Source organism: Muscardinus avellanarius (genome assembly GCF_963383645.1).
Source record: "Muscardinus avellanarius genome assembly, chromosome: 10".
Lineage (NCBI taxonomy): Eukaryota > Metazoa > Chordata > Mammalia > Rodentia > Gliridae > Muscardinus > Muscardinus avellanarius.
The window spans coordinates 52,538,418-52,556,596 of NC_137796.1; the positions used below are offsets into that span (position 1 = coordinate 52,538,418).

Here is an 18,179-nt window from a genome sequence, read left to right on the forward strand (position 1 = left end):
ACTAGGCGTGGTGGTACATGCTTGTCATCCCAGTACTTGGGAGGAAGAGACAGGAGGATGACAGGCTCATGTCCAGCCTCAGCTACTTAGTGAGGCCCTCCACAGCTTAGTGAGACCCTGTTTCAAAATAAAGAATAAGAAATAGGGCTGGGCGTGTAGCTCAGAGGTAGAATGCCTGTGTTCAATCCCCAGGACCACAGAAACAAAAGAAGACTAAAACTATCGACAACTCAATATAATATATGGCGCTGAATTGGGTCCTTGATTAGAAAAGTAAATAAGAGAAAATGATGAAATTTGAAGTCCTTTTTGAATATACTAACATATTAAGTTGACTCCCTGATTTTTATGATGGTGCTGAGGTCAATTAAATGAATTTTTTCTTTTAGGAAATATACACTGAAGTATTTAAAGGAAAAGGGCATTACTCTCAAACGTTTCAGAAATAATTTTTCATATATATATAAATATATACACACATATGTATAGATGGATAATGGCTGGTCTAGATTAAGACTATATAAGAGTTGTAATTTCAGAAGAAGTATATATACTTGATTTTGTCTTGTTTTATTCTTAGACTTTCCATATTGAAGACCTCCCGTCAGAGGGCCCTATACCACCCTGGTTGGTAAGTGAAAGTTCTTTCATTTCAGTTCCATTTTCTCTGGGCTGTATTTGCATAGTTAGTAAGAACCATTTCAAAATAACTGCGTTTTCTTGCCTTTAAAAGTTTTGCTGATTGTGTTTAGATATAAGAAATATGTTGAACACCATGCAGGAGGGAGGGGGGAAGAAGAGAAGGGAGTGATTGGCAGAGCTGAAGGGGTGGGTAAGGATGGGGAGAGGTATGGTGGGATGGGTGCTGCCACATTTAAAGCCGTGGCCCCCTGGACGGGCAGCCATGCGGACACAGAGAAAACAGCAGTAGGAGGCTCTTCTTTTCTGGGATTTTTCAGCTGCCAACACCACCACAGACAGGATATTTGGGCAAACAGGGGAAAGTAATATGTCAGGAGCATTTTAGGCCAACTTCAACGATCCTTAATTCCACGAAGGTCTGAATCCAGGGAAGTCCAATAACTGAGGTGTTGGAAGTGGATAGGAAATGAGGTCTATTTATCTCTGCCATGTTCACCTCTGTTCCTGGGAATGGCTTCTGGCAACAGAGCTCATTAGAGCTGTGTAGGAGACCAAGCTTGGGCATTCGAGGTACAGCCATGATTTTTATGGGGCATTCTTTGGCTTCCTCATTTAAGTGACCAAATAGATCTCTGGAAGTGGGAGGATCCAGGGAGAGAAGCATTGGTTTTTATGGGATCCTGAGTGGAAAGAGTCCTTTAAGAGTCACCCAGCCTGGTCTTTCTTCAGTCATGTTGTCCTAAGTAATGCAATTTGAATCCTTTTTTTCTAGCCAGGCATGGTGTTGAATGTCTATAGTCACAGTATTTGGGAGACTGAGACAAGAAGATCACAGGTTTGAGGCCCACCTTGGCAACTTAGATACCCTGTTTCATAATAAAAAAATAAAAAGGGCTGGAAGCATAGCTTGGAGGTAGAGTGCTCCTGGTTCAATCTGCAGTACCCCCCCCCCCACACACACACACAGAGAAAACAACAACAAATGCCTAGACTTACTGTTGGACAGTTGAAGAGCGTGAATTAGTCTTAGACTACTTGATCAAAAATCAATCCTAATAACAATAATACTCTTTTGATATACCTTCTAAATCAGAGTTGGGCCACTTTTGCTGTAAGGGCCAATTAAACATTGCAGTCTTTATAGTCTACAGATTCAGTTTCTGTTTGCAGTTATCCAACTCTGGGTTATAATAGGTAAACAATGGGTGGGGCTGTGTCGCAGTAAAACATTATTTACATAAACAGGGCTTGCCAGCTTTGGTTTGCTGAACCCAGTTCAAAAATGCTAGTGGACTGCCGGCATGGACGTGTGTCTGGGCAGAGGGCGAGAAGAGGAAGGTGATTGGCAGTGCTACTGTACGATAAACAGGAACAAGCATGTATGGCTGTCAGCTGGGGACACCTCAGTGCACCCCACAGGACACGTTGGCACCGAGGGACAGCACAGGACCCTGAAGCCAGCCTTGTGAAGGTGGAGCCACGCTGCGATGGAGAGGGCCCAGAGAAAGGGCCACGCACAGATTGCCAGGAGCAGACACTGAGACTGAGCTGCAGACCTGGCGCTGGGCCAGTGGCTGGGGATGCTGTGTGACAGTGGGGACTGGTGCCTCCACGTAGAGAGGCTCTGCCACGCTTGGACAAGGCAGGGAGAGCCCACCCAGCTCCCTGCCCAAGCAGCTGCTCACCAAGGATAAACAGCTCTCCAGTCTCGCCTCGATAAACAAAGGAAGATTACAGTGCTTATGGGCCTCTGTGCTTTTTCTCCCTTGTCCTTTTAAAATTTTCAAGCATTTGGCAGTTATAGGAAAATGGTGTCAAATTAGGAATTGGATGTTTGTTTGTACGTTTATTTATTTATTGGTGCTGAGAGGTTGAAACCAGGGGCATTCTACCTCTGAGGTATACCTCCGGCCCTATTTTACTTCTTATTTTGAAACAAGGTCTCACTAAGTTGCAGAGGGCCTCACTAAGTCACTGAGGCTGGCTGCGACCTGCAATCCTCCTGTCAAAGCCTCCCAAGGACTGGGATTACAAGCGTGCGCCACCATGCCTGGCTAAGAATTGAATATTTTAAACCCAGGGTTCTTTGTCCCTGTGCTGGGTGACTTTGTGTTGTCTTGTGTTTTCTCACTAGACTGTCAGCTTTCTCAGGGGAGGCGTGTAGTGCTGGACCCCAAGGTGAAGGCCGTTGCTAGGTTCAGACTTTGCAGGGAGACTCTTGACATTTGACATTAGCCAGGCAACAGGCCTGCAGCTAAGCACTAGAGACAGGAGAGGATACGTGTTAAAATGTACCTATGCCGGGCGTGGTGGCGCACACTTGTAATCCCCGCGCTTGGGAGGCGGAGACAGGAGGATCGCGCAGGTTCGAAGCCAGCCGCGCGCGCTGGCTTAGGAGACCCTGTTTCCAAAAATGAAAATGAAAAAATAGGTCTGGGAGTGTAGCCTGGAGGTAGAAGGGCTTCCAGGAACCCCAGTACCACCAAAAAAAAAAAAAATGTACCTACATTTTATTTCAGGAGGAAATGAGAACGTTAAAAACTCGAGTCGATGAAGTAGAGAAGGAAAATGAGGAACTGCAGCTAAAGATAAAGAAGAGTAGCCTTGATGCCAGGGAAAAATGGCAAGTGGTATTATGTTTCTGGTATTTTGCTAATTTAAAACACAAGTTAATAAGGAAGAAACTCCATGGAATTATCTAGCACAAAAATACATTTTCTTAAAAGTATTTTAACAAGAGTTGCTAAGAAATTGATAAGGTACAATAAGGTCCAGGTAAACTATTCTATTTTTTTCTGTGTGTGTTAGTAGGGACTGAACTCAGGGATATTCTACCTCTGAGCTACATTCCCGGCCCAATTTTCTTTTTATTTTGAAGCAGGATCTTGCTAGGTTGCTGAGAGCCTCACTACTTGCTGAGGCTGCCCTTGAACCGGCAATCCTCCTCTCTCAGCCTCACAGGTACTGGTGTTACAGCCTTGCACCACCACGGCTGGCTTCCCATTTTATTTTCTTTTTTTTTAAATATTTAATAAGCATATTTTATTTAAATAAATCCTCCAGTAAAGACATGGAGAATTCATTGCCTTTACTTTGAAGACTTTACGTGTAAATGGTTATCTGTCAAATTCCTATGTGCAGCTCAGCAACATTCCCTTATTGGAAAATGTATTTCCACATCCCAGTCCCCAAAGGGACTTAAAGTCTCAAAATTCTGTGTCTCCTTTGGCTTGCTTCTCTCTTGATTCCACCCAGGCTTTATTAATGGTTCGCTTCATATCATCATCTCCATCTTCATAGATTTTCTTTAGAACATTCATTAATCCCTCACTGGGATCTGTTTCAGTGTCGTATGAAGGCTTTTCTTTCTCTTTGCACTCTTTTTCAACCTGGGTCAAGTACTCCCACCTTGTGTTTTCTGCTTTCTTTCTACATAAGATAAGAACTGTATCAGTCTTGACTTTTTTTGAACTGCCTTCCACAGAGATAGGTTTTAAGAGATTGTTCACAATCATGGAGTAATTTTTCCCATTTAGATTCTTCACCAAAAGATCAAATGACCTCTCTGTGAAATACACCTGCACATTTTCAGCAGGAACTTGATGAACTCCAGCTAAGGTAATATATATTTTCACAAACTTATCTGACTGATCCCATCCATAATTACTAATTTTCACTGTATATCCAGTTGTAATGGGAGCAACCACAGCAGCTGGCTTTTCGCTGTCAAGAAGTTCTGGTTTCTTCTGTGATTTCTGTTGCGTCTTGTTCTTTATTTCTGTCTCAATCTTGGATTTTTCAGCTGTAAGAACATCGCGTACTCTTTTCCTAGTGGTCTTTTCCAGAAATACCTTTACCTCTTCTAGATCTTTTTGCAGCTCCTCCACAGCCGAAGCCATGGCCGCGCCGAGCCCGAGCCCCAGCTGCCGCCGTGCGCCCGAGGGCCCGGAAACGCCCTCCCATTTTATTTTCTAAGGTGGTGTTTTTCTAGGGCAATTTTTCCACTGCAAGCCTTAGATGTCCTTTAACTGCTCCTAGGATTTTGAAACAGGAGGTCCAGCATAAGGCATGCACACAAGGCAGTGTCCCCGCACTCCGATCCTGCTTCCCATGCTGGTTCCTTCTCTTTGTCCTCTGAGCTTCCGGGAGCTGCTCTAAGGCACCTGCCATCACTGTCCCTGACCCCAGATCTACTGCTCTCTCGTCTGTTTCTGACATCATCCTAAACACTGGTCCTGCCAGTTACCCACCACACGATGTCTTCTTGTTCGATTTGTATCCAGGTCTGTCTCCTTTGCCCTCCACAAAGGCTGAGGCTATATCTTGTTCATCTTAGTGTGGGACTCTGCACCCAGCACAGTAGAATAAATACCTATTTAATGCATTAGAGAAAGTATTTATCATGAAAAGTCTAGCAGCAATGTCCAGGCAGAGCTAAGCAAAGAAACTATTTGCTTTGAGTAGGTATGTTCTATTTAGCATTTTTTAAATGTCCTTATGTCACTGAAGAAAATGAAATAGCTTTCACCTTCGGTGTGCAGTATTCTAGTAGTGAGCCGTCAGTGTTCTTCCTGTTCGTCTGGGTCTCTGTGGTTTGATGGTCACTGGTGTGTCTGTGAGGACAGACTGGGCAGCCACTGGACTCTGGTGTACTTGACCTCCCTGTTGAACTTGGGATTTTCTTCTGTCATAGTCCCAAGTAGGTCTCTCCTAGGAGGGTTTCTCGATGTGCAAGAAAGGCAGGAAGGTGGCTCAGTAAGCCTGGGCTCAGGCCTCCGCAGGCCTCCTGAGAACCTGGAGCTGCACGGTCTACCCCCAGCCTCCTGCACAGCCACGGTCATCCCCTTTATGTTCTCTTACAATAAAAATATTGCATGAGTAAGATAAAGGGAAGAAGGACCGGCCTGCATTCAAGGCGCCAGTCCTGCCCCATCCCCCGGCGCTATGTGTATTGAGATTCTTACCCTCGCCTGGCATGGTGGCTGTGTAGTGAGGGGCTGAGCTGGGGGACCCTGAGCTCTGGACCCTGGGAGTCCCCTCCCCCAGCCTCCAGGCTGCTTCCTGTCTTTGTGCAGCCTGTGACTGCTAGGCCTGCGCACAGTCCTTGGCTCCCGGTGAACTCCACACCTTAGTAGAAGCAGTGCCCTCCTGGACTGCAGCTAATCTCTCTACATTTCTTTTCCTAACTTTCCCTGACCAGCTGGGTAACCTCAGGCTAAATGGGCCTGTTTCTTGGCCAATACGTTTGAGGGAGTGTTAAACCAAATCTGAAGTTTTTGACTTTTTTTTTTTTTTTGAATGAGGGAATGTCTTTTATTAAAAACAGAAAGAAAAAAGGGAGGGAGTTGAGGGAGGGGAGGAAGGAAGGAAGAACAAACTAGTAATGGAGTCTTCTAAGGAATTCCAACATTGCAAAGCAGGCCACAGTAGAGCCGCCCTGTGTGGGACAGGAGTGGGGCAGCTGCCCTCTTCCCTGTGCAAGCAGCAGGCGAACACCCCACTGTGCCAAGGCGCTGGCCTGCAGAGGCCTCACAGCCAAGGGGCTCACCACATGGTTCCTTTTACCTTTTTTTTCTTCTTCCTTGACCTGACTTTTAGAGTTTACAGCAGAAAATCCTAACTGGGAATGGTGGCACACACCTGTAATCACAGTACTTAGGAGGCTGAAACTGGAGGACTACGGATTTACCGCCAGAGTCTGGTCCTTTAGCAAGACTGTATTTCAAAATTAAAAACTAAAATAGAGCTGGGAGTGTAGGTCAGGGGTAGACTGTCCCTGGATTCAATCCACAGTTCCACACAGACACCTAAAGGTAGAAAAACAAGAAATTTTTGCCAGGCGTGGTGGCACACGCTTGTAATCCCCGCGCTTGGGAGGCGGAAACAGGAAGATCGCGCTGGTTCGGAGACAGTTTCGCTGGCTTAAGAGACCCTGTTTCCACATAAAAAGTAAAAAAAAAATAGGTCTGGGAGTGTAGCCCATGGGAGTGTATCGGAGGTAGAAGGGCTTCCAGGAACCCCGGGATGGAGTTATACAGCAGACCATCTGTAAGGATGGTGAAATTAAGACTAAGGTTTATTTGTACACTTTTTTTTTTTTTTTTAGATACTGGGGATGGAACCCAGGGACCTTCTATCTTTGGGCTACACTCCCAGACCTATTTTATTTATTTGGAAACAGTGTCTCCCTAAGTTTCTGAGAGCTTCACTAAGTTTGCTGAGGCTGGCTTGGAACCTGCAATCCTCCTGTCTCAACTCTCAAGTACGGAGATTATAAGTGTGTGCCGCCATACCCGTCATATTTGTCCAGTTTTTAGAAATAATTTCAAAGTCTTCTAACACCGTAGTTGTTTTGTGCAAGTATGCTACTGATTACGTAAGGTACTTTTAATTAAAATGAGAACTTTATAAACACTTTAAAATTTCCCACGGGCTTTAAAATAATGTACTGGATGTAGGGACTGTAGGTTTATGTAGATGAAATAGGATGGTCAGTTTGTGTGTGTGTGGTATTGGGAATTGAACCCGGGGCATTCTAACTCCAAGCTGCACTCTAGTCTTAGTTTTTTTATTTTGAAACAGGGTCTCACTAAGTTGCAGAGGGCCTCACTAAGTAGCTGAGGTTAGCTGCAAACCTGCAATCCTCCTGTCTCAGCCTCCCAAGTGCTGGGATTACAGCAGGCACCACCACTCCCAGCTTTAAATGGTCAATTTGATGATTATGTAAGCTGCATATTATATATTTGGGAGTTTATTATTTTATTCTCTTTTTATTTTTCATTATTTTATTTTATTTTGTGGGTCTGGGGATGGAACCCAGGTCCATTTGACCTCCAAGCTACACCCCTGACCTATTTTTTATTCTTTATTTTGAAACAGGGTCTCACTAAGTTTTGGAGGGACTCAACAAGTAGCTGAGGCTATCCACTAACAGTGATCCTCTCGTCTCAGCCTCCTGAATACTGCAATTACAAGTGTGCACCACCACGCTGAGTTATTATCTTTTTATATGCTTAAAATTTTTCATTTTCCACAGCTATAATTAGTTTGTGCTGGGGACCAATTTAGGGCTTTACACATGAGCACAGGCTCACCCACTTGGGCTATACTACCATCCCTTTCTTTTTTTTTTTTTTTTTTGGTACTGATGCTCAAACACAGAAGCGTTCTATACCCCCAGCCCTGTTTTACCTATTTTATTCTTTATTTGCAAAGAGGATCTTTCTAAATTGCTGAGAGCCTATGTAAATTGCTGAGGCTGGCTTTAAACATGAAATTTTCCTGTTTTAGCCTGCCATGTACTGGGATTATCGGCATAGAAATTTAACCTTTTAAAAAGTCACTCGAGCTGGGCATGATGGTGCACACTTATAATCTCAGCATTTGGGAGGCTGAGACAGGAGAATCATGGTTCGCAAACAGCCTCAACTACTTAATGAGACCCTTTGCAACTCAGTGAGACCCTGTTTCAAAATAAAGAATAAAAAATAGGGCTGGAGGTGTAGCTCGGAGGTAGAATGCCCTTGGGTTCCTTTCCCAGGACTGCAAAGAAAAAAAAAGAGCCAATCAAAACCTGGGCAAGGTGGTACACACTTATAATCCCAGTACTGGGAGGCTGTAATAGCAGGATTGTAGGTTCAACGCCAGCCTCAGCAATTTAAAGAGGCCCTCCAGAACTAAGTTAAGACTCCGTGTAAGAAAAACTAGGGCTAGGGGTATATCTCTGTTTCCAGAATGTTTCTGGGTTCCATCCCTAGTATTACTAAAAGAAAGAAAGAAAGAAAGAAAGAAAGAAAGAAAGAAAGAAAGAAAGAAAGACAGGAAGAAAGAAAAAAAGAGAAAAAACAAAAAAGAAGAGAAGTCTTTTCTTAATAGCTGTGCATGCTGGCTCATGACTTGTACTTGGGAGGCTGAGAGTGGAGGATCGCTTCCTACCTCAACAAGTAGAAAGACTCTAAGCAACATAGGGAGACCCTGTTTCAAAATAAATTTTAAAAAAATCTGTGCATGTTGTAATCCCAGTACTTGGGAGGCTGAGACAGGAAGATCACAGGTTCGTGGCCAGCCTCAGACACTTAGGTCCTCCACAACTTGGTGAGACCTTGTTTCAAAGTAAAAAACAAAACAGGGCTAGGGTTGTAGTTCAGCCCCTGGGTTCATTCTCTAGCACCAAGTAGGTAAGTTAAGATAGAAAGAAAGAAAGAAAGAAAGAAAGAAAGAAAGAAAGAAAGAAAGAAAGAAAGAAAGAAAGAAGGAAGGAAGGAGAGAGAGAAAGGCTGATTGGTGTAGATCAAAGGGAGAATGCCTCTTGGTTCAATTTCAAGTACCCAAGGAACTTGTGCATGAGAACACACACACACACACACACACACACACACACACACACACATCACTCAAGCTGGACACAGAGGTACATGCCTGTCATCCCAGTGCTTGGGAGGCTGAGACAGAAGGATTGCAGTTTCAGATCCAACCTCCGCAATTTAGCAAGATCCTATTCCGAAGTAAAAAGTAAAAAGAGTTGGGGATGTACCTTGGGCATAGGAGGCCCCTGGCTTTAACCCCAATACAAAAAGCAAGAAATTACTCAAGGACTAGAGACTTAGCTTAGTGGTGGAGCATCTGCTTAGAGCACTTAGGATCCTGGGTTCCTTCCAGCACCAAAAGCAAAACAATAAAAGTTACTAAAGCAGCACATAATTCAAATTTCATTGTGGTTCTTTCCCCATTCAATACAAATGGCTGAATTTGCTGTTACTAATGATTAAGTATGAAAATATCTTCAGATATTTATTACTGACACCACATCAATTGCTTTCAGTGTGTTTCTCTATTAACTCGGTACCTGACTGGAAGTATTTAATTTTGTGAATCAACTGTAGGTGTCTGTTTCTTAATCGAGTAGAAGTGATTTTGAAGGATAGCAGCGCGTGGCAGATCAATTGAAAATCATGGAAGAGAAAGTCAAAGACACTCGTGAGAAACACCTTCAAGAAGGTAAGCCACAACATCTCTACTGTATCCTTAAATGGGGACCAGCGACTTAGTGAGGCCCTGTTTCCAAATAAAATATAAAATAGGTCTGAGAATATAGCCCAGAGCTAAAAAAGCTCCTGGGTTCCAACCGAGTACCAAACACACACACACACACACACACACACACACACACACACACACACACAAATGTCGGAAGCATGGTTTTCAGACTGTGTTCTTTACTGAAATGCAGCTATTTATTACACTTTTAATCATTGCCTTTAGGGCACTCCAACTCTACTCCACAGTGCCTGCGTAGTCATTCTGGGTGCTTCGTTGTATTGGTTTTTAGTTTTAAGGTAAAATAGCATCTTAAAAGTGAGAAAAGTCAACTGGCTATGGTGATGCACATGTGTAATCTCAGTACTTGGGGGCTGAGACAGGAGGATCATACTCAGAAACATAAGGAGACTCTCAGTAACTTAGTAATAACCCTGTTTAAAAAAAAAAGTAAAAAAAAGGGGGGGGGCTAGAGGTGTAGCTCAGAGGTAAAATGCCCCTGGGTTCAATCCCCATCACCCCAGAAGTAAAAATAAATAAGTATTAAAAGGGCTGTGTTTCTGAAGCCCAGGCCAAGTCTACAGATGAGAGCATCTCTGGAAGAGTCCCACAGGGATCCCCTCCACAGGACTCCATAGACCTGAGTGACCCAGTGGCACTTGCCTTTCCTCCGGCATCCTTGAGTGGGAAGGAGGAGAGCATTGCTCAGCTTCTTGTCTTGTTTTCAGGATTGGAAATGAGAAGTTAATTCCCTATTTACTGAGTTTAATTTTCTCAAACATAGCAGATTGTAGGGGAGGACGATTCCTCTGGTCATGTGGAGCAGGGCAAACCTTTGGACTGTGTGGTTCAGTCCAATGACTCTTCTCCCATCCCTGGAAACTGCTGTTGACTTTGACCATCTCAGAGAATAGAAAGACTTAGTGTTGTGCTTTCGTACTTCAAAGTACTAATTTTCAACAGGTGCCCAGAGAATATCTTATTATATATGACCATGTCAAATGGAATGAAAATATTTATGGTTTACTTCTCATATAGGACACAAAACATACACCCTTCCTGAGGAAGCCAGGTGCAACACCTGTCATTTCAGTACTTGGGAGGATCACAAGTTGTAGACAAGTGGGTGGTAACTTAGCAAGACCTTGTTTTAAAATAAAAAGGGCTTGGGGTATAGCTCAGAGGTAGAATCTACCTAGGTTCAATCCCTAGTTCCACACACTCAAAAAAAAAAAAAAAGAGGAAAGGAGAAAATCTAATACAGTTCTTTAACATGTTGATATTAAAAAATCTTGAATATCTTGCAGTTTGAGAGAAATTATTATATGTGCTTGTACATTTAAACATACTTTAAGCCAGCAAGTAATGAGACTCTGATCAACCTAGTGAGACCCTGTTTTCAAATAAGAAATAAAATCAGCCTGTGGGTGTAGTTCGGAGGTAGAATACTTCTGGGTTCAAACCCAGAACCATGCGCGCACGCACACACACACACACACACACACACACACACACACAAATTAAGACCTCATTTTTGAAGTGATGTTTTTCAATATTTATTTAAATAAATTTACTCATTTATTTTGTGTGTGTGGTACCAGAGATTGAAGCAGGGCGTTCTATCTCTGAGCTATACCCACAGAACTGTTTTTATTTGGAAACAGGGTCTTGCTAGGTTGCTGAGAGGCTCTGTTGCTGAAGCTGGTCTCAAACCTGCCATCTTTCAGCTTCCCAAGTACTGAAATTACAAGCATGCACTTCCACCTGGCTGAATTTGGTATTAATTTATAACCCTTAAATTAATTAGTTAAATAATTAATTTATTTACTTTGTAGTACTAGGGATTGAACCCAGGGAATTTCTACCCCTGAGCTATACCCCCAGCCCTTTTTATTTTTTGTTCAATTTTATTTATATTTAGTGTGTGTGTTCCTGGGGATTTGACCCAGGTGGATTCTGCCTCTGAACTGTACCCACAGCCCTATTTTATGTTATTTTTTTCACTTTGAAACAGGGTCTCACTGAATTCCAGAGGACCTCACTAAGCTACTGAGCCTGGCCTTGAACCTGTAATCCTCCTGTCTCAGCCTCACAAGTGCTGAGATTACAGGCCTATATCTGCAATATACTATGCCTGGCTAACCCAAAACTTTGTTTTAAAAGATCATTCTTACAAGTTGACTTTCATTAGTATTTCCTGGAAGTTAGTACTCCTTTTTTTGCTGTTCTGTGCCAAGTCTTTATCACTTGCTTTTGCTTTCAGTTTCTCTCCTGGTTAAAAAACTGAAGCTCCTGGAGAAGAAAACGCAGGTCCAGGAAGAGGCGCTGATGAAGAGCAGGAAGAGGAAGGAGCGTCTAAAGGACAAATGCCAAAAGCTCCAGGCACAAGTGGATGGCATGATAGCAATGGAAACCCACACCTCGATTGTAAACGATTTAAAAAGGTAAACACTTACCATCTGCCCAGGCACCAGTGAGGCACTTTGCCTGCTGTCACGGCAGTGCAGAGAGGCTGTTGTTTTTGTTTTGTTCGGTTCTGTTTTGTTTTGAGACAGATTCTCACTATGTTGCCCAGGGTGGCCTCAAACTTTTGGGCTCAAGTGATCCTCCCACATCAGTCTCCTGAGTAGATGAGGCCACAGACACATACCACTGGATCCAGCTGCTGAGTTTTTTCCTGTGTGTGTTTTTTTCCACACAGGTGTGTAAGAATGAGAATGGCAAAGAGTGTGTGTGTGTGTGTGTGTGTGTGTGTGTGCGCGCGCGCGTGCGCTAAGGATTGAACCCAGGCGCATTCTACGTCCAGGCTATACCCAGCCCTATGTATTTATTTACTTATTCTTGTGGTACTGGAGATAGAAACCCTTGGCATTCTACCTCTGAGCTACAACCCTAGTCCTATTTTATTTTTTGAAACAGCCTGCTAAATGACTGAGGCTGTCCTCCAAATTTAATCCTCCTGTCTCAGCCTCCCAAGTACTAGGATTACAGGCATGGACCACCAAACTTGGCCCAAAATGGCCAATATGTTTTTAAGGTAGAACTGTGGCCAGGCATGGTGGCACATGCCTGTAATTCCAGTACTTTGGGGGCTGAGGCAGTTTGATCAAGGTTTAAGGCCAGCCTCAGCAACATAGGAAGACCCTGCTTCAAAACAAAAACATTAAAATGAATAGGGATATTGTAGAGGTAGAATGCCCTTGGATTCAGTCCCCAGTAGTACCAAAGGAAGGCAGGAAGGCAGGAAGGCAGGAAGGCAGGAAGGCAGGAAGGCAGGAAGGGAGGGAGGGAGGAAGGGAGGATGGATCATAAAATGGAAGGTTTTTTTTTGTGGTACTATGGTTGGAACCCAGAGGCTTTCTACCTCTGGGCTATAATCCCAGAACTACTTTTTATATTTTATTCGGAAACAGGTGTCACTAAGTTGCTGAGAGCCTTAGCCTCACTAAGTAGCTGAGGCTGGCTTTGAACCTGTATGATCCTCCTGTTTCAGCCTCCCAAGTATGGGGATTACAAGCCTATGCCACCACACCTGGCCATAAAATGGAATTTAAAGCAACTTTTACATATGAGGTCATACACAACTCTTTTTGACATGGAAAGCAGCTATAATACATAGAATTTTTTTTTCCCTTTGCAGTACTCGATATTTGCCCCACAGGCACTCTACCCCTGAGATATATCCTCAGCCCCACTTAATTTTTATTTATTTGTGTTTATGGTAGTAGGGATTGAACCCAGGGGCATTCTACCAGCCCTTTCTGATTATTTTTCGAAATAGGATCTTGAGAGGTTGCTAAGAGGCTTGCTACGTTGCTGAGACAGTCGTAGAATCCGCAATTCTCTGTCTCAGGCTTCTAAGTACTAAGATGCCAGGAATGAACCATCATGCCCAGCTTAATTTTTTCCTTTTGAAACAGGATTTTATTGTTCCTGTGCTGCTGGCCTTGAACCTGTGATCCTATCTGCGCCTCCCAAGTACTAGGATTACAGTTGTATACCACGGTACCTGGGTACACAGGTATATACAAATGGAAAAACACAATAATCAAAATTAAGAGTTCAAACAGGTATGGTGGCACATACCTATAATCCCAGTCTAGGAGGCTGAGACAGGAGGGCCAAAAGTTTGAGGCCAGCCTCAGCAATTTAGTGAGGTCCTATTTCAAAAGAAAAATAATTTTAAAAGACCGGGAGTGTGGCTTGGAGGGAAAATGGGTAAAATTGTGCTTGGGCACAATTCCTAGTATCAAAACGAAAAAGAAATTTAGTAAATGGGCTGGGTGCAGTGGTAAACACCTGTAATCCTAGTACTTGGAAGGCTAAGGCAGGAGTATTGCAATTTAGTGAGACTCTGTTTCAACATAATAAATAAAAAGGACTAGGGGTCTAGCTTGGAGATAGAATGCCCCTGGGTATAATCCCCAGTGACCCCTCCAAATAATTCACTGTATAGATTTATATAGATTAGACATCACTGAAGATGGCAGTTCTGAGCTGAAAAATAGGTCAGAAGCCAATATCCATGGATGAGACAGAGAGGACAGAGAGCAGAGACAGTGAAGTCTTTGTATTTTCTTTTTCTCTTTTTAACAGCCTGGTTTACTCTACTTTCTGCGACCAGTGGGGTTACTTATCTAAGTAGCTGTGCAAAGCCTTCATCTGCCAATGGCACTGTCCCTCTCACTTCTACATCTCTTCTGTTGAATTTGTTTCCTCCCAGTTATGAATTGTATTATTATTACATTCCTGCTGGATTTGATACACAATAGTGTACACTGTGTGTGAGTACGTGGTCACTGATCACACTGCTTAAGTAGGTTAGATTTTGCTCTGATGTACATACTTAAGTTAGAGAGTGGCTGAACTCATTCAAAGTGTGCCCTTGCCAGGCTGGGCCCAAACAGCCTTTCTCCTAGGGCTGGGCTAGCCCATTGTAGGCAGTAGTATTCTTCTGAGGATTCCGTCCAGTGTCCTGTGTATCATCAGGTTTCCCCGCTCTGACTGGTGGGCTCACTGGTGCTATTTCTTGTTCCAGCGGCGGTACCCTCAGTCTAGAAATCTGAGTGGAGGGGTGTGCCGACTCGCGGGGGGTAGAGGTTTATAAAGGAAGAGAACCACAAGTGGATGATCCATCTATTCTGCTAAAATAAGCAAGCCAGTTTACAGAAGCAGAAACTTGCAGTTAGCTTATCTGGTGTACAAGTATTCAAGGCCATGTTGTTTTGTTACTCAGTATCATGGGGTTTGAGGTCAGGGGGAGTTGAAGATGGTTGCCAGGTTCTATTTTATTTCATTTTATTTTATTTATTTTATTGTGGTACTGGGGTTAGACCCAAGGGCTTTCTATCTCTGGGCTATACTCCCAGACCTATTTTATATCTTATTTGGAAACTAGGTCTCACTAGCTTGCTGAGAGTCTCACTACATAGCTGATGCTGGCTTTGAACCTGCAGGATCCTCCTGTCTCAGCCTCCCAAGTGCTGGGATTACAAGTGAGTGCCACCACACCTGGCAGTTGCCAGGTTTTAAAATGGACTTACCTTTGCTATTACATTTGGTTCAGGCACAAGAATTTGTGGAGTAATCCTAAACTTAGACAATTACAGAAAATGGGCGGCCCTTTCAGTTTCCAGGCTTTCTGCGCGAAGGAAAAACTGGCCATGAACCTGCAGTCCTCCTGTCTCAGCTTCCCAAGTACTAGGATTGCAAGCCTGTATCACCGAGCTTGTTAAGTTAGATTTCACCTAGAGATCTGAGTTCTGAATTGTGTGTGTGTGTGTGTGTGTGTGTGTGTGTGTGTGTAGTTTTGTTTTGTAAGGATTGAAACCAGGGACATTCTACATCTGAGCCACACCTTCAGCCCTTTCTCTATTTTTTGTTTGGAACAAGGTCTTGCTCTGAAGCTGAGAGTCTGGTCTCAGACCTAAATTCTCCTCTCTCAGCCTCCTAAGAACTGAATTACAGGTGTGAAACACCACGCCAGGCTGAGTTCTGTATTTTATATGTTACAATTGACAAACTACACTGAAAAATCATCCATTCTCCTGTACTTGGCTGGGTTGCCAAGTACAGAGCTCCTGTCTCAAGTTGTCCTCTATGCAGACTTCTTAACGGAACTAGTGGTCAACAAACAAGGGTTCCATTTGTTCTTTGTTTCTTTTATCATAAAAACATGTTCTTAGTTACATTACTAACATTATTCTTTTTCTATTTCTTTCTCTCTCTATCTTTCTTCTTCTTTTTTTTTTTTGGTTCTAGACAAGTACTCAACCACTGGTCTATGTCCCCAGCCCAATAGTTACAATATTATTAAAGGAAATTTGTTTTAGTATTAAGTTTATTTTCTGGCAGTTATAAGCATGTGAAAACATTGAGCTGTCTTAGATTTTTTTCCAATAGGGTATAAGTGAGTGTATGTACACAGACATAGGAAAAACTCTATGTAAACAAAGGGTTAGGTCATCAGTGTCCAAAAAGTGTTTGCCTGGCCACACCCCCTCTCCTTTCCTCCAGCAGCTTGAGCCAGGCTTCCTAGAGCATCGGATTGAGCGGTTTGTCCTCAGAGGTCTTGCAGACCACTGACCAGGGGCTGGGCTGGTGACCATGTCCTGGCAGTAATGGCCTTGTCCTAGCTTGTCTGCACCACACCCACACTGTTCTGTGTCTGTCCTTCAGCCAGCTGCAGGAGGCAGAGGAGAGAGCAAGTGCGAAGATGGAAGAACTGATTCAGGAGTTGACAGGCCTGCAAGGGCAGAAAGAGAGCCTGCTTCTGGAGAAGAACCATCTGACAGCCAGAAACCAAGCACTGGAGACAGAAATTGAAGAGGAAAGGAAAATAAAGAGGTATGTACCTTCCTAGTCCTATATTCCCCCACTTTTGATTGTGTTCTCTCCCCAATAGTTAAAAAAAAGGACAGCTGAAGAAGAATTTATTTCCTTTGTTTTATCTCTTTCTTTCGTATCAGTGGCTATAAACTGGAAAAGAGTAATGGAGATTACTGGACATCAGAATACAAGTACAGCAAAAGCCTTTGTAAAACCTTAAACATTTCTCAGATGTGCATTTCCATTACTGTTGGTGATCAGATGCCAACCATAAGACCTGAATGTTGTAGCAGCTCTTTCTTAACCACTTTCCCAGAGTCTACTTTGGAATTGCTGAATCCCTTCTTTTAAAAGTACCTTCCATAACATGAGCCAAAATGTTAATGGAATGATATTTAACTAGCCTACTCATTGATACGTATTTTATGAGTTCTGGTAACCTGATTTGGAGTCAAAACTTCTGCTTTGTTTCAAACAAAACCCACTTACCTCATCTCACCCTGAAACTGAGTCAAAAATATAGGTTGTTGAATAATAGCATTTGATTTTTCATTTTTCATTTTTGAATGGTGCTGGGGATTGCACCCAAGGCCTCGCACATGCTAGGCAAGTGGTCTACCACTGAACTACATACACTCTAGTCCCAGGAATGGTATTAACATTCTGGCTGTTTTTATACTACAGCCATTCAGTGTGCCATAGTCATGCAAACTAATGAATTTTTTTATTTATGATTATTAGGGAACTTTCTAAGGACTTTCAAAATGAACTTAATATACTGAAGAAGTCACTGAAAAGTGCCATGAGGGGCGAAGAGTCTGCAACCTGGCACCTCGAAAACCTTATTTCTGTGACAGAAAATATGGCCCACGAACGAGATAGTCTTCTTATACGTCTGGTAAGTTTCCTGAAAGTTGTTTCTAGTAAACTGCAAGTTAATATGCAAATGTGAGTTTTTTTTGTTTTTTGTGTTTTTTTTTTTTTTTTGCAAATGTGACTTTAAGAGTATATTTAAAGCTGGGTGTGGTGACACATGTTTATAATTCCTGTACTTGGGAGGCTGAAACAGAAGAATCTAGGTTCGTGGCCAGGCTTAGGTACTTAGGCCCTCCACAACTTGGTGAGACCTTGTTTTAAAATAAAGAATAAAATATCGCGCTGGAGGTGTAGATTGGATTAAAAATGTCCCTGGGTTCAATCCCCAGTACCACAAAAAAAAGCTTATATTTAAGCTAGTCTATGAAAAGCTTCCTATTTTAAAATTTCAATAATAGCCAAAAATGTTTGTGTGTGGGGGGGGCTAGGGATTGAACCCAGGTGTATTCTCCCTCTGCGGTGTACCTCCAGCCCCATTTTATATGTATGTATTTATTGTTAGAAATAAATTTCCTTGGTGCCATAAGAAAAGACACATGTCTAAAAGTGGCTCAGCAAGGCAATTTTACTTTTTTATGGAACTAAGGATTGTACCTGAGGACATTGTACTTCAGAGCTATATCCCCAGCCTTATTTTTTCATTTTGAAACAGGGTCTCAGTAAATTGCAAAGGCCCCTACTGAGTAGCTGAGGCTGGCTGCAAACCTATGGTCCTCCTGTCTCGGTCTCCCAAGTGCTGGCGTGTACCACCACGCCCAGCTAGAATTTACTGTTTGCAAAACGCACTTGCCACCAGT

The 18,179-nt window shown here is 43.0% G+C and overlaps 1 protein-coding gene across 2 annotated transcripts; it reads right to left on the minus strand.

Annotated features, from left to right (window-relative positions):
- Positions 1-3,734: 3,734 nt before the first annotated feature.
- On the minus strand, positions 3,735-4,541 carry LOC308267470 (calcyclin-binding protein-like; the record flags this gene model as incomplete). 2 transcript variants are annotated; one of them, XM_080702213.1, is made up of 2 exons in its annotated part: positions 3,735-4,001; positions 4,200-4,541. In XM_080702213.1, the coding sequence occupies 2 exons, from the start codon at positions 4,539-4,541 to the stop codon at positions 3,849-3,851; spliced, it is 495 nt and encodes a 164-aa protein (XP_080558339.1). In that variant the 3' UTR covers positions 3,735-3,848. The 2 variants fall into 2 exon arrangements, with proteins under 2 accessions (XP_080558339.1, XP_080558338.1); XM_080702212.1 differs by having other exon boundaries at positions 3,735-4,541.
- Between the last annotated feature and the right edge of the window lie 13,638 nt (positions 4,542-18,179).